General features: G+C 42.6%; 1 protein-coding gene across 5 annotated transcripts in view; it reads left to right on the top strand.

The window, feature by feature from the left end:
• spc25 (SPC25 component of NDC80 kinetochore complex) overlaps positions 1-16,520 on the top strand; it is a 41,316-nt gene that overhangs the window by 15,656 nt on the left and 9,140 nt on the right. For 3 of the 5 annotated variants that reach the window (XM_043693933.1, XM_043693932.1, XM_043693931.1), the window contains one exon: positions 15,053-15,237. In XM_043693933.1, coding sequence (XP_043549868.1) covers positions 15,096-15,237 — 142 coding nt within the window. In that variant the 5' untranslated portion in view covers positions 15,053-15,095. Of the gene's footprint in view, positions 1-387; positions 1,079-13,553; positions 13,589-15,052; positions 15,238-16,520 lie in introns of those variants that run through there. The other 2 variants (XM_043693929.1, XM_043693930.1) reach the window with 2 other exon arrangements.

The following is a 16,520-nucleotide window of genomic DNA, read 5'->3' as shown; positions in this document are numbered from 1 at the left end:
ATGTGGGGGTGAGGGTCCGTGAATGTGTGTGTGGGTCCGTGAGTGTGTGTGTGTGTGTGTGTGGGGGGGGGTCCGTGAGTGTGTGTGTGTATATGTAAGTGGGGTTCAGGGTTGTAATGGGCGGTTGGGATGTCACCAAGACGGGGCGGGGAAATCACCAGAAAGAGAATGTGAAAGGAAATCACGGGAAAAATACGCATAGTTGTATTGCTAGGACACGGTGTGTGAGAGAGAGAGAGCAAGAGGAGACAGAAATACTTGGCCAGAGAATGGGTTAGAGGTGCTCACCACGAAGACAGGAGAAAGTGAGGACTGCAGATGCTGGAGTTCAGAGTCGAGAGTGTGGTGCTGGGAAAGCACAGAAGGTCATGCAGCATCCTAGGAGCAGGAGAATCGACACTTTGAGATGGTGCCTGACCGGCTGTGCTTTTCCAGCCTCACTCTCTCGATTCACTACGATGACAGAAAATCGCCAAAGAGACTGCATGAGAGAGAGAGTTACCACTAAGGTTTGAGAGGGAATGGAGAGAATGTACAAGCGAGAAAATCGCCAATGAGAGATAAAGAGAAATCTCCGGGGAGAAAATTACCGGGAAGAAGGCGTGGGAGAGAAAACAATCACCGGGAGAGAATTTATGAGAAAAAAATGATCTCTAAGAGTGAGAGAGGAAATCACCGGGCAGAGAGTTTGTGAGGAAATAAAAATCACCAGGAAGAGTATGAGGAAACAAAAAAAATCACTTGGTAGAAATCGAGAAAAGAAGAATCGTAGGCGAGAGAGTGAGAGAACCAGGAAGCAAGGAAGTGTGTGAAAAAGAAAATTATCACGAGGAGAGAGACCAAATCGTTGACAGAGAGACCAAATCACTGAGAAGACTGCAAAAATTTCTTAGATGAGAGCGAATCACCGCAAGGAGCCGGGGGGAGGGGAACAGAAAATTGCTCAGGAGAGAGAGAAAGCAAATCTAAAGGAGATCTATAAAGCGACCAAAGAGTAAGAGAAAATCAATGATAGGTATGCGAGCGAGGGATAAGGTTACCGGATGGTGAATAGGAAGCGATTCACTGATCAGACCAGGTAAGTAAGAACACTACCGAAAAAGTCATGGAAAGGAGACCCAGAGAAATCAGCGGGAGGAGAGTTTCAGTAAGGGCAAAATCAGACAGGAGATATAGAAAATCATTGAGAATGGACAGGGAAGATCACTGAGATGGGAGTGCTTTCACCAAGACGAGAGAGTATGCAAGAGATAGAACAAATCACAGAGAGAAGAAAGATTCAGCGAGGGAACCCTCTGAGAGCAATTCACCAAGAGGGAGTAAGATCACAGAGGAGGGACGGGAGTGATAGAGGATTAGAAAAGAAATTACAGAAGAGAATGGCACAGAGATTCAGCAAGAGAAGAATTGGAGAGAGAGAACCAATGAGAGCTGTGTGAGACAGAATAAATCACTGATTAGAGAGAGAGAGAGACAGAAAATCCAGACAGGATAGAAATTGATGAAAAAGAGAGAGTGGCAAAGAGAAAATAACCCAGAGAAGACAGCAAATTATGCAGAAGACATTCACCAAGAAGGGAAAGAGACTAAGTCACCAATGTTTCCAAGTTTACTGAAGACAGGAGGAATTGAGTTGTGAGGAGGATGCACTGAGACATTAGAACCATCTAGACAAGTTCAGTGTATAATCAAACACATAGTAGAAGCTGTGAAACATGGAATAATAGAATCTGTACAATGGAGAAACAGGCTCATCGAGTCCACACAGACCCTCCAAAGAGCACCCTATCCATCCAAACCCCCAACCCTAGAATTTTCCATGACTAATCTATCTCACTTGGGCATCCCTGGACACTATGGGCAACTTATCATGGCCAATCCACCTAACCTGCATATCTTTAGACTGTGAAAAGAAACCGGAGCACACCCACACAGACACTGGAAGAATGTGCAAACTCCACATCGATGGTCACCTGAGGCTGAAATTGAAACCAGGCTGTGAGGCACCAGTGCTAACCACTGAGCCACTTTGCCACCCTTTAGTAAACTTATTTGCTCAGGGACTTAGAGTCATACAGCATGGAAACAGATCCTTTGGTCCAACTCGTTCACGTTGATCAAACATCCCAATCTGACCTAGTCCCATTTGTCTGTAGTTGGTGCATATCCCTCTAAACCCTTCCTACTCATGTACCTATCCAGATGCCCTATTTTTTTATATTCAACTTATTTTCTAATCAACTTGTTCAGAGATGTTATTACACACTTCTGCAGCAGGTAGGAGTTGAACCCAGGTCTCTTAGGTCCAGTGAAGTTATATGTTTCTGTATGCAACACAGTATTTTTAAATGGCGATGAGGTTGTAAAGGTGGATGTACAAAAGGATCTGGATATCCTTTTATGCCAGTCAATGAAAATAAACTGGTAGTCTCAGCAAGCAATTAGGAAAACAACTTGTGTGATTGCCTCTTTCAAAAGAAATTTTACATTCAGAAGAAGGGATGTTACTGCAGGAATGTAGTGCCTTGCACACCCCCTTGGTGAGATTGGCCTGGAGATTTGCATGTCATTTTAGTCTTGTTAACTATGAAAGATATATTTGCCATAAAGGGAGTGCAGCAACTGTTGATATTGTGGATGGGAGACTGTTGTATACAAGGAAAGATTGGCTTGACACTGCCTGAATTCACTAGAGATGAGAAGACTGAGAAACGATCTGATTGATTGAGAGGTAAGAAATTCTAAGGCTAGATACTCTAGATGCAGGGAGAATGTTTCCCCTGATTTAGAAGTATAGAATCCGGGCTCACAGTCCAAAAACATGGTATAGCACTTTAGGGGTGAGTTGAGGAAATATTTCTGCACTCAGAGGTTGGTCAGCTTGTGGAATTTGCTACCACAAAAAGCTATGGAAACAGGCTCACTGAAAATGTTCAAAAAAGAGATTGTTGTTTTTTTTCTCTGTACTAAAGGCAGAGAGAAAACATGGATATGATGTTCAAGTGGGCGGTCAGCCATGATCATATTGAATGGCAGAGCAGATGTACAGGGCTGAAGGGTCTACTCCTAGTTTTCATGTTTCTTTGTTGTCCATTAAGGGTTAGGAAGCCTCAAGTATCAACTGTCTTCCTCCTACTCCTAGATCCTACATTTCTATATGAGAGAGAATCACTCAAGAATGAGAGAGAGAGAAACAAACAGCAAGAGGAGAGGGTGAGAGGGAAAAGGACCCTGAGTTAGAAAGGAAATCGATGAGAGGATAGTGAGAAAGCAAATTGTTGAGAGTGTGAAAATTCCCCTTAGAGGAGGGTGAAAAAGAAAATTATCAAGAGGAGAGGAGATCAGAGAAAGATCCCTGAGAAGATCACGAGAGAGCAGATCACTGTGAAGGGTGAGGAAATGTCACAGAGATAAGAGGTTGAGAGAGAAAATGCCCAAAATTACAGAGGAGAAAGAGCATCACTAAGATGAGATAGAGAAAAATCAGTAAGAAGAGAGAGGGAAAATCACTGAGCAAGAAGTAAGAGAGTGAGGAAAATGTGCAGAGGAACGAGAAAGATAGAGAAGATCAACGAGATGCAGAAATTGACTAAAAGGAGCAGTTGATGTTGAAAATCGCTCACAGGCGCAAGTGATGGAGAGAAGCACTTGAGAAGAGAGAAGGAAAATCACTGAGAAACTTGAGACAGAAAAATGTTCCAATGGGAGAGGGTGAAACATAAAATTACTGAGAGCAGACGAAGAGGGAAAATGACGGACAGGAGACGGGGGGAGAAAATCTCTAAGGTGAAAGAGCAATTCATTAAGAGAAAGGAAGAATTCATGAAAAAGGATGGAGAGAAAATTGCTGAGATGAGAACAATTCACTGAGTGAAGAGGCTGAAAATCAGTAAATGGAGAGAACCAATGAGAAGAGAGGGAAAGTCACGAATGAGATTGAGAGAAAAATCACCAAGAGGATAGGGATTCACAGAGGGGCAAAAGTTAGAGAGGAAATCCTTGAGAAGAGACAGAAAAATTCTCTGAAAGAGTGAGATATAAAATTACTGAGAGAAGAACACTTCACAGAGAAGAGGAGATGGAGAAAGGAATCAAAAATATCCTTAAGAGGATAAAGATAGAGCAATTCATCAAGAAGAAAAAGGGGAAGAATTGCTGTGAAGAAGGAGTTAGTCAAAGAGGGAAGAGGTGGACAGAGAAAATATTTAAGATCCGAGAGAGAGTGGGAAGATCACCAAGGAAAGAGCGAGGGAGGAAATCTCCCCAAGAAGAGTGGGAAAACCTAGCCGAGAGGAAATAGAGATGGAAACTCACTGAGAAGAGAGAAACTGATCAGCTATGATCTTATTGAATGGCGGAGTTGGTGCAAAAAACCAAATGGCCTTTGCTTAGTTTTTGTGCCTATGTTTCACCAAGAAGCTCGAGGGTGATCAATTTTCACAAGAAGAGAGATTCCTTGCGAGGTGACAGAGGGAGAAAATTCCTGGGAGGGGAGAGTGAGAGAAAATCACTGTGGAGGGAGAAAGTTGTCGTCTGGACCTAGTTAGGGAGAGCAAGTCAGCAGAGGCGAGAGTATCAGCGAGAGGAGCATCTGAGAGAATCTGTGACAGGACTGGGCGAGAGAGAAAATCCCTGAGAAGAGAAAAGAAAATGACCGAGAGAGAAAATCTCCACGAGGAGACAGAAGAGCATTGAGAGGATAGCGACAGTGTGGAAATCCATGCAAAAAGGATAGCAGGAGAATCACTTGGAAGAGAGCAGGAAAATCACTAAAGAGAAAGAGCAGCTAGGAAGACGAGTATGAGAAAAGAGGAATCGATCACCAAGCAAGAAAAGGTGATTCACTGTCTGAAGAGGGTAAGATACAAAATTACCAAGGCGAGAGAGAGCAAATCAATGAAATGAGAGAGGTTGAGCAAGGGAAGAGTCTGAAAGTGAGAGAGAATCATTAAGAGGAGGTGAGTGAGAACAGATCACCAAGGAGCGAGGGTAAGAAATCCAATGTGTGAGAGAGAAAATGACAGTGCAGCGAGAGGGAAAGAAAGTGAAACACCAAGAAGTGAGGGTGAGCAAAGGAGCACATCAGCGAGCAGAGACATATTTCACCTAGGAGTGAGGTTGAGATGGAAAATCACCTGAGGAAAGAGAAAATGAAACCAATGATTCCTTGTTTGCTGATGACTCTGCACTGGGTAGGATTGTGAATTGTATGGCAGATACAACATTTACATGTTTGCTGACAACGTGGGTGGAATTGAGAGTTGTAACATAGTTGCAAAGAGGCTTCAGTGTGATCTGCAAAGATGGCACATGTGGCATTAAGTGGATAAATATGAAAGGCTATGTTTCCATGTGTAGAACAGGAAGGCACAGTATTATTTGACTGATGACATAGTTGAAAATGTGTGTGTGCAGGGATCTAGGTATTCTTGTACATCAGTCAGTGAAAGTAAAGAGGCAGCCACAGCACACAATTGGAAAGGTGAATGGTATGTTTGGCTCCATTGCAAGAGGTTATATATTCTGAAATAGAGATGGATGCCTTATGACAGGATTACAGGAACTTGGTGAGTGTATTTGTGGAATATTCTGTGCTATTTTGGTCTCCTGACTGAAAGAAAGAAAGGTAAACTTGCCATAGAGTGAATGCAGCAGAGGTCCGCAAGGTTGATACTGTAGAGACTAAGACTATCATACAAGGAGAGAGTGGTTTGACTGTGCCTGTATTGAGTAGAGCTGAGAGGAATGAAAGAGGGCCTGATTGAAAGCTATAAATTTCTATCAGGGCTAGACAGACTAGTTGCGGGGAGGATGTTTTCCCTGGTTGAGGTGTCTTGATCAAAAGCAAACAGTCGCAATACAGGCTGGGCCATCTTATGATTGAGATGAGGTAACTTTTCTTCACTGAAAGGCTGGTCACCTTGTGAAATTTGCAGCACAGAAAGCTGTGGACACAGGCTTACTGAGTATATTCAAGAAAGACATTGATTGTTATTCTAGATATTAAAGGCAACAAGGTGATGGAGAAAAAGTGTGTCCATACCATTCAGGTAGAGGGTCAGCCATGATCCTATTGAATAAGCGGTGTTGGTGCAAAGAGCTGATTGGCCTTTGCCTATTTTTTGTGTGTCTATGTTTTCTATACATGACAAAGCAAGCTCGGAGGGCCAAATGGCCTCCATCTATTTCCAGATCCCACGTTTCAATTTGAGAGGGAAGTATTGAGAGATTTGAGAGGAAAAGAAAATCACCAAGAGGAGAGGGTGAGAGAGAAAATCATCCATCAGAGATAGTGAAAAAGTCAGTGAAAACACAGGAAACGTTGCTGAGATGAGAAAGGAAAAGTCACCAAGGTGAGAACAATTTTCCAAGAAGAGGATGCGTGAGAAAATTACTGTGAGGAGGGGAGTAGATCATCTAGGGGGAGAGAGAGAAAGCGATTCACTGATAGGAGAGGACGAGAAAGAAAATTATCGAGAAGAGGCTCAGAGATTCACTGAGAAGAGTCAGACAGCAAATCACTGAGGTAGTAGAGATTCACCAATAGGTGAGGGTGAAGACGAAAATCACGAAGATGACAGAGAAAATGATTTCAAGTTTGGTGATAACACAGGACTAGGTAAGATTGTGAATTGTGTGGCAAATGCAATATTTACAAGTTTGCTGGTGACATGGGTGGGATTGAAAGTTGTGAGGAGGATGCATGGAGGCTCCAGTATGATCTAGACCATTTGAGTATGTGCACAGAGACAAGTAACATGCAGTATAACGTGAATAAGTATGAAACAACACACTTCAGTGTGAACAATAAAAAAAAGCATGATTTAAGTGGTGACAGTTTGAAATTGGGTGTGCAAAGTGACCTAGATGTTCTCATACACCAGCGCAGGTAAGTAAGGAACAAGAACAGACATTAGTGGAAAAACTCAACACATTTGGCAACATCTGTGGAAAGAAAGCAGAGTTAATGTTTTGGGTCCTTCGACCCTTCCTCAGACCTGATTGTTGCCACAAAAAGGTTGCTATGTTTGCGTGTGTGTGAGGAGTAAATGATAGGTGATAATGGAGCCCAGAGACAGAGAGAACCAGTTGGGCAGACAAAGAAATGTGTCCAATTGTTTTTCTCTCCCTTGGGCTCCATCTCCACCAATTGTTTACTGCTCACCCCACTTCAAATTTAGCATATATGCCAAAGTTTTCTGAGCTACAAGCAGTTCTGAAGTAAGGTCACTGAATTCCCCGAAGATGTTAACTCTGCTTTCTCTTCACAACTGCTGCCAGAAATGCGGAGGTTTTCCACCAATTTCACTGCTTCTTTCTGACTTTCAGCATCCCCAGTTCTTTGTTTTTTTTTGTTTAAGTGAGGAGACAGCAAGAGCAAGCAATTGATCCCTAGTTTGGAGACATTGTGTTATGAGCAAGGACTAAACTGGTTGGGACTGTACTTTCTGAAGTTTAGAAGAGTGAAACCCGTAAGATTCTGAAGAGACTTGAGAGGGTAAATGCTGAGAGGATATTTCCCCTCGTGGAAAATATTAGGACAGGAGGACATTGGATCCTACAGAATGATGGAGTAGTTTCGAGGAGTTGAATGGTCTACTGTTGCTTCTGTTTCTGTTTTGATCATAATTAGGGTGTTAATTGGTATGTTACAAGAGGTTTTGCTTTCAGAAGTAGCAATGTTTCCCACAGGTAAGTTCACAGCGTAATTGGTGCAATTTTGGTCTCCCTACTGAACCAAAACATACACTTGCCATCAAGGAGGTGCATCAAAGGTTCATTCAGTTGAAACTGTGGATGGCAGGATTATCCATAAGACCATAAGACATAAGAGTGGAAGTAAAGCCATTTGGCCCATCGAGTCCACTCCGCCATTTAATCATTGCTGATGGGTATTTCAACTCCATTTACCCGCACTCTCCCTGTAGCCCTTAATTCCTTGCGAGATCGTACAAAGAGAGGTTGGTTTGACTGTGCCTATATTCAGTACAGCTGAGAAGATTGAGAGAGTGTCTGACTGAAAGGTATAAAATTCTAACAGGACTAGACACAATTGATGCAGCAAGGATGTATCCCCTGGGTGTGGAGTCTGGAACCAGGGCTCACAGTCATTATACATAGAAGGTAGATCATACTAGGACCGAGAAAAGGAAAGTTGTTTTCACTCAGAGTGACCAACCATCTGGAATTTGCAACCACAGAAGGCCCTGGAGGCAGGCTCGTGGAATAAATTTGCGAGTGGGATGGATGATTTTCTTCAGAGAATAAAACCCCAAGGATTATGAAGAGAATGCCTGGATATGATCTTGAAATAAAGAATCAGCCATGGTCCCATCGAATGGTGGAGCAGGTGCAAAGAGCCTAGTGCATGTTTCTGTGTTTGCCATTAATGGCAGACCAGGCTCGGAAGATCAAAGGACCTTCACCTATTGCTAGATGCTGTGTTTAATTTTTTTTTATCCCTTTTTTTCTCTTTTTTTAACCCCATACTACCGCCTAACTGCGGTAGTGCTTATTTTTCCCCAGCACCCATGGTGTGTATGTGTGTGTGTGCGCAGGTGTGAGACGCAGTGAAAGACACAAGGTGCACAAACCTTTATTCAAATTTCCACCACTAGGAAGAAAAGAAACACCCAAGTTGCCAGTGACAAGCAGTGCCCTTCACATCAAAGGGCAATGCTATGTGATCAAACAGGGAAGAGGAGGGCAGGGATTAAATCATAATAGAGTTGGAGGGGGAAATAATACACTCCACTCCCTGCGGCGCCCACCTCTCCCTGAACAACTCCAGGGTGTTGGTGGAGGCCGCGTGCTCCTTCTCCAAGGACACCCGGGCTCTAACGTAACCGCGGAAGAGGGGCAGGCAGTCGGCCCTAATGACCCCTTCCATGGCCCGCTGCCTGGACCTGTTTATGGCCAGTTTGGCCAGGCTCAGGTGCAGACCCACGAGGAGGTCTTCAGACCTGCCTTCCCTCCTCTGTACCGGGTGCCCAAAGATCAGGAGCACTGAAGTGCAACCAAAAGCAGAGGAGGAGGTTTTTGAGGAAATCAAAAAGGGAGTGCAAACGCCCACACCCAATATACACATGGTCCATGGACTCCTCAGTGCCACAGAACAAGCAGTTGGGCTGGGAGTCCGTGAACCACCACAATCTGCGGTTGCAGGGGACCGCTGCGTGCAGCACCCTCCACCCCAGATCCCCGAGAGAAAGGGGGAGGATTCCCACATAGAGAGCCCCCTCCACTGGGGATCCCCATCGCCCAGTGGCAAATGGGCACGCCAAGGTGTGTCCGGGCGGTGGATGAGGGAGAAGAGGTGGACGGTGTGCAGCAGCAGTCGATACAGGGCTCGCCTTTTTACGTCCTTAAAAGGGACAAAATTAAAATTCCGGAGGCGGCTCAGGTTGTGGGGCACAGGCTCCCGCGGGAAGTACGGGACCTTGGGGCCAATGTGCAATTCCGTCTGGGCTGGCGTGAGTGCGGACGGGATCCCACCACACACCTGTGCGTCCTCCAACTGATGCTGTGTTTATATGTGAGAGAATCACTGAAGCAATGTGAGAGGAACAGGAAAATCACCAAGGAGAGAGAGTTAGAGAGGAATCACTGTGATGATAACGAGAGGAAAATGCTGAGAAGACAGAGCTGCATTCACCCAAGACAAGAGGGAGAGAAATAAAATTTGCAAGAGGAGAGGCAACAGAGAGAGAAAATCGCTGCGAAGAAAGAGAGAGTTGGATAATCAGCGAGACGATATGGAGGGAGAACTTTGCTGAGAAGGAAGAAGAAAATTCACTGGGAGGAGTCGATGGGAAGGAAAATTACTGAGAGAGAAAAATGTGGAGCGGTGATCGGGAGAAGACAGTCTCCTTACGCTCAGCCTATCTGTCTGACTGCCAGGCTAAGATGAGAAAATAAATTTCAGAGATGGGAGAGTGAGAGAAAATCACTGAGACAAGAGGCGAAGAGAGAAAAACTAACCAAAGGAAAGAAAAGATTGCTAAGAAGAGGTACAGAGAGAGGGAAAATCGAGGAGCAAGGAGTGAGAGTTTGAGGAGAATTCCGAGCTAGGAGAGAGGGAGAAAGTCACCAAGTTGCAGAGATTGACTGAAAGGAGAAGTTGATGGAGAAAATCACCCAGAGGCGAAAGTGAGGGAGAGAATCACCTGACAAGACAGAGGTTAATCACTGAGTAGCTTCAGCGCGAGTGAGAAAATCACCAAGAGGAAAGTGAATCACTGAGAAGAGAGAGGGAAAAGGACTGAGGAGATTGAGAAAGTGAGACCTACAGAAAAACACCAAGCTGAAAGAGATTCACTGAGAGCCAAGAGCGAGAGAGAAACTGACTGAGGAGATAGTAAGCGAGAAAATTCCAGAGAGACAAAATGACACCGAGGATAGCAAGAGAGAAAATCACTGCGAGACAAAATGGTATATCACCAATCAGAGCGATTCACTGAGACGAGAACAAGTGAGACTATTGCCGAGAGGGGAAGAGAGAGCAAGCAAATCACCAAAAGGATAGTGAGAGCAAAGTGAGAAAAATTCTCCGAGCAGAGAGAGTCAGACATAAAGTTACCGAGAGGAGAAGGCGTCGCTGAGAGAAGACCGGGAGAGAAAATGCCTGAGAAGAGAGAGCGAGAAAATCACCAAGAGGTTACCATGAGAGGAATTTGTTGAGAAGTGTAGGGGGATGAAATGCTGAGAATAGAGGAGTAAAAAAATTGCCAAAATGAACCACAATTCTGGCCTCCCTCCGATAGAAAGGATGTTGTAAAACTTGAAAGTGCTCAGAAAAGAATTACAAGGAAGTTATCAAAGTTGGAAGGAGAGGCTGAATAGGCTGTGACTGTTTTCCTTGGAGTGTCGGAGTGACCTTATAGAAGCTTGAGGGGCATGTGTGTAAACTGTGTAAATAGACAAAATCTGTTACCTGGCGTGGAGGAGTCCAGAACTAGAGGGCATAGGTTTAGGATAGAGGGGAAAGATTTAAAAGGGATCTAAGGAGCAACGTTTTCATGCAGAGGGTGGCGTGTGTATGTAATGAGCTACCAGAGGAAGCGTTGGAGGCTGGGACAATTCCAACATTCAGAAGGCATCTGGATGGGTTTATGAACAGGAAGAGTTTGGAGTCATATGGACCCAAGTGCTTGCAAATGGGACTCGATTAATTTAGGATATCTGGTAGGTATGGATGATTGGACTGAGTTGTTTCTGTGCTGTACATCTCTCTGACTCCATTAGCATGAATCACTGAGTGAAGAGGCTGACAGAAAAACAGAAGCACGCTGACAGAGTGAGGGGTATATCATGGAGGAAACTGAAAGCATGGAAAGCTTCCATAGAAGAGAGGGAAAACATTACTGAGAAGAAAGGGGTAGAGAAAATCACTGAGGACAGAAAGAGGGCATATCACTGGGCAGGGAGTGAGAGAGTGAGGAAAATACTTGAGAGGGGGAGAAAATCACTGAGAGGAGTGTGTAAATCACAAAGAAGATTGAGAGAGAACTTTTCACTAAGAGGGGAGAGATTCCTTGAGAGGTAACAGAGGGAGAAAATTTCTTAGCAGTGGACAAGAGAAAATTGCTGACAGGAGCCAGTTAGAAAGAGCAAATTGCCAAGAGGGAGATTCAGCAAGAGGAACATCTAAGAGAGAGAATCTGTGATAGGACAGGGTGAGAGAGAAAACCCCTGAGAAAAGACAGAAAGATAAAAAAAACCCAGAGAAAATGATTGAGAAGAGTGAGAAAATCACCACAAGGGAAGGAAGAGCACAGAGTGTCGTGACAGAATGAAAATCTTTCAAAAGGGATGGAAGGAGAATCACTTAGAGAGGGAAAATCACTGAGAGGACAAAGAGGTTGGTTTCTAGTAAGAAAGTGTGAGAAGAGAGGGAATAGATCAAGGTAAGAGACAAAGGGCGAGAAGCAAAATTATTGAGGGGCAAGAGACAGCAAATCAACAAAAATTGAGAGATTCACTAAGAGTAGAGTCGGAGAGAGAAAATCATCGACAGGAGGTGAGTAAGAGCAGATGACTAAGGAGAGAGGGTAAGAAATCCACCGTGAGAGAACAAAAACGACCAAGGGGAATGAGAGGGAAAGAAAAGGAGCAGCTGAAAATAACTCACCAAGAAGTGAGGGTGAGAGATTTAGCAAATTAGCGAGCAGAGAGAAATCTCATCTCAAGGTGTGGGTGAGATATAAAGTCACTGAGCTCAGTGAGGGAGAGAGAGAGAATTTCCTGAGGAAAGAGAAAAAGGAATTAATACTTCTGTATTTGCTGATGACTCAGAACTAGGTAGGATTGTGAGTTGTATGGAAAATGCAATATTTACAAGTTTGCTGACAATGCTGATGGGCTTGAGAGTTGTACTGCAGTTACAAAGAGGCTTCAGTGTTATCGACAAGTAAGTGGGCAAAGATGGACATGGGGTATTATGTGGGTAACTGTAAAGGGCTACATTTCCATGTGCAGAACAAGAAAACAGTTTTATTTGACTGACATAATTGAAAATGTGTGTGTACAGGGCTCTGGGTATTGTTGTACATCAGCTATTGAAAGTAAACAGGCAGCCACAGATCACAATTGGAAAGGCAAATAGTAAGTTTGTCATCACTGCAAGAAGTTATGCACTCCGAAGTAGAGGTGCCTCACTACAGGTTTAGTGGGACTCTGTGAGACTGCATTTGTGGAGTATTCTGTGCTGCTTTCGTCTCCTGACTGAAAAATGGCAAGATACGCTTGCCATTGGGAATGCAGCAAAGGTCCACAAGGCTGGTACTGTGGGTGCTAAGACTATTGAATGGGGAGAGATTGGTTTGACTGTGCTTGTGTTCAGTAGAGGTGTGTTGTAAAGAGCTGAATGACCTTCTAGTTTTTGTGTGTCTTATGTTTTCTGTTCTTGGCACACCAGTATCCGAGGGCCAAGTGGCCTCTATTTTCAGATCCCATGTTTCAATGTGAGAGTGAGCACTGAGTTTTGAGAAGAAGAGCAAATCACCAAGAGGGAAGGACGAGAGAGAAAGTAATCTAGAAAAGATAGAGCATGAGAAAATCAGTGAGAAGACAAAGAGGAAAAATTGCTGAGATGAGAAAAGAAAAATCACCAAGCTGAGAGCAATTTTCTAAGGAGATGAGTGAGAAAATCACCAAGTGGGTGAAGAAGGGAATTTGTCATCGTGAGAGAGAAAGCATTAGAATGAAAAAGAAAATTATCAAGAAGAGACACCGATTCACTGAGAAGAGTCAGAGAAAGCAAATCACTGAGAAATTCGCCAAGAAGCGAGGGTGAAAGCAGAAATTACAAGATTTGGAGATAATCATCAATACTTTCAAGTTTACTGACAACACAGAACTAGGGAGAATTGAGAGTTGTGTGAAAAATGCAATATTTACAAGGTTGCTGATGAAATGGGTGGGATTGAAAGTTGTGAGGAGGATGCGTGAATGCTCCAGTATGACCAAGATTGAGTATGTGGGCAAAAACAAGTAATATGTGAAATGACATGGATAAATGTGAAGTGATGCATTTCACATGAAGAACAAAAAGGCACAGCAGTGATTAAATGCTGACACAGTTCAAAATGTGGGTATGCAAAGGGACCTCAATGTCTGTGTATACCAGTGAAGTAAAATAAGGAACGAAAACAGACATTAGTCAAAAAATCCAAGAGGTCTAGCAGCATCTGTGGAGAGATATGAGTTAACATTTCAGGTTGAGCAACCCTTCCTCAGAAGGGTCCAAAAGTTGACGCCAAACGTTAACTCTGATTTCTTTTGACAGATGTTGTCAGACCTGTACGCTTTTTTTAGCAATTTCTGTTTTTGCTTCTGAATTACAGCATCCTTTTGGTTGTTATTAGTTTGTTTTCCAGTTTTGATCTTGTAATAACATTGTTTTGTGTTTTATGGGGTTATATTCAATGTCAAATAGTTGCATTGTTTTTCAATGTTTTCCACGCATAGGGAATTGTACATCATTTCAGAAGGAATCAACCATTTCTTGCAGGAACTGTCTAACTGGGAAAAAAAAACCTATTGTGCTTATTTCTTTCTGTAAATGTTTGGCAAATCTCAAGTTCTATGTAACCCATGTTAAAATAACATTTTTGAGAAAGCAAAGGCTTTGAAATTGATAATACTTCAAAGGAAACTTTCTATCTGGATTGACTATGTTATGAAAGTGAACTAAATATTACATCAATCCTGCAACATTTACTTTGGCTGACCAAGTAAAATGGTCAAACGCATTGCAATATTAAAAGCTTTAACATTGCTTGTCTACCTGAAGTGAGTGAGTGTGCTGGTGACCTGCCTAATGCTAAATTCTGGATTGCATTTCAGTTCACTGAAAAATCACTCAGACAGGATCTATGCAAATGACAATACAGGAAGATATTTTATGATTACTGATCAGTGAGAATTCCTCATCTCTAGGTTTGAACATGCACAGTAACCATCATTCAGTCATTTTAAATATCCAGCTATCTAATTAAGGTATTTCTCATTTTGGGTCAATATAAGAGTCCACCCTTTTGCTTTTTGATCTTTCATATATAGTCCCAGCAAAAACTTGCCTTTTTCATAGTGCATTTTTCACACAAAAAATACAAAACAATGAATTCCAAAGCTCAAAATATTTCAATGGACTAGTTCTCAATATTGTAATATAATTTACATTACTCCTCTTGAACACTTAGAGAAAATCTTTTTATGAAATATATAATTTTTAAGAATGCTTCATTCATTTGTTCAGTGCTTTCATTGCCCCACCCCAAACCTAAAGAATATCCATCCCTTATTAATATCCATCATAGTTGGAAAATATTTGAAGTCTTTTTAAAATGTTCATAGCAATGTATTATGTCCTGTGTAGCTGTTGAATTGCTTTTATCTTTGCATGATTTAGCCTTTGACTTTTTTTAAGCATATTGATGCAGTGGTATGAGGACCACAGTTTATTGTAATATGGTGACAGTGATCTGAATAATCTTTATATCTTAATGAATATAGATTCTATCAATTACTTAATTTCCTTTCGCATTTACAGGTGTAAAACAGAATTTAAGAACAGAATAATTTGCTTTATATTAATGGATATCTTCCAAGAAGATGCACAATGTCAGCTAAATGAAAAGCTAAATGAAACCAGGATCAAATTTTTGAGTTTATGGGAAAACTATAATCCAGCAGGATTTAAACAGAAGTACAGAGAATCTTTAAAAATCACCGAAGGTACATTTGTATTTTATCAGCTACAGTCTTCTAATATGACTCAATAGTTCCATTCTTGTGCAATCTTGTGTCATAAGAGAGTTGCACAACAGCCACTTCATTTAAATTAATAGTACTGGAATTGCGTTATAGCCAATACAGGTAAGGAAAGTTTTCATTCTACAAATAATGATCTAAATTCTTCAATCGCATTAAAGCCAATTTGTGATGAAGAAACGCATGTTGTAAAAAAACCAACTGTATGTACAATTGAAGAAATTTGCCACAAGTTTCCTATGTTCCTAACCACAAAAATGATAAAATTTCTGAATTCAAATTAGTGTTCTATTCACATTAAGTAGCTTAACACTAGTTTGTGGGGTTGCACTGGGGATAAGCAGAGTGGATGGAGTTACAAGTTATGGAGATATAAAGTATTCAAAGTGTGTACTTGGAACCTGACTTTGTCTGTGTATGGTACCACCAAATGATGCGTTTATAAGGGAGAAGATTAGACCAAGAAAAATTGGGCCATTTGGCCCATCAAGTCTGCTATACCATATCATGGCTGCTATGTTTTACAACCGTTTTCCTGTCTTCTTTCCGTAACCCTTGATCCCCTTACCAGTCCTGAACATACCTATCACTGGCTTATATTCAATGACTGGTCTCCACAGCCTGCTGTGGCAATGAGTTCCACAAATTAAAAAAATTCCTCATTTCTCTTCGAAAGGGCCATCCTTTCACTCTAAGGCTGTATCCTCAGGTCCTAGTTTCCTCTACTAGTGGAAATTGCATCTCCCTGTCCACTATGTCTAGACCCTTCAATATTCTGTAAGTTTCAATGAGATCCCCTCATCCTTCTAAATGTCATTGAATACAGACACAGTCCTCAACCACTTTTCATATGATAAGCCATTCATTCCCAGGATCATTCTTGTCTGCCTCCCCCAGACTCCCTCCAAAGCCAGTTTATCCTCCGATTTCCAAAGCTCTTCCCTGTTTGGAATATTCTTCCTACCAAAGTGGATAACCTCACACTTTCCCACATTGTATTCAGTCTGCCACTTCTTTGTCAATGAATTCAATACACGGAGTGACATTGAACGATTCTTCCGCCGCCTTCGCCTCCGTGCCTTCTTTTTCAATCAAGACCCTCACCCACCCTCTGACGACCCCTTCTCCCACCTCCAACACACCCCGTCCACCTGGACACCCCGTGCTGGCCTCCTACCTGCCCTCGACCTCTTCATAGCCAACTGCCGCCGCGACATTAACCGCCTCAACCTCTCCACCCCTCTCAC

This window comes from Chiloscyllium plagiosum, chromosome 7, assembly GCF_004010195.1.
Source record: "Chiloscyllium plagiosum isolate BGI_BamShark_2017 chromosome 7, ASM401019v2, whole genome shotgun sequence".
In the NCBI taxonomy this organism is placed as follows: Eukaryota; Metazoa; Chordata; class Chondrichthyes; order Orectolobiformes; family Hemiscylliidae; genus Chiloscyllium; species Chiloscyllium plagiosum.
This window is presented reverse-complemented; position numbering and strand designations above follow the sequence as displayed.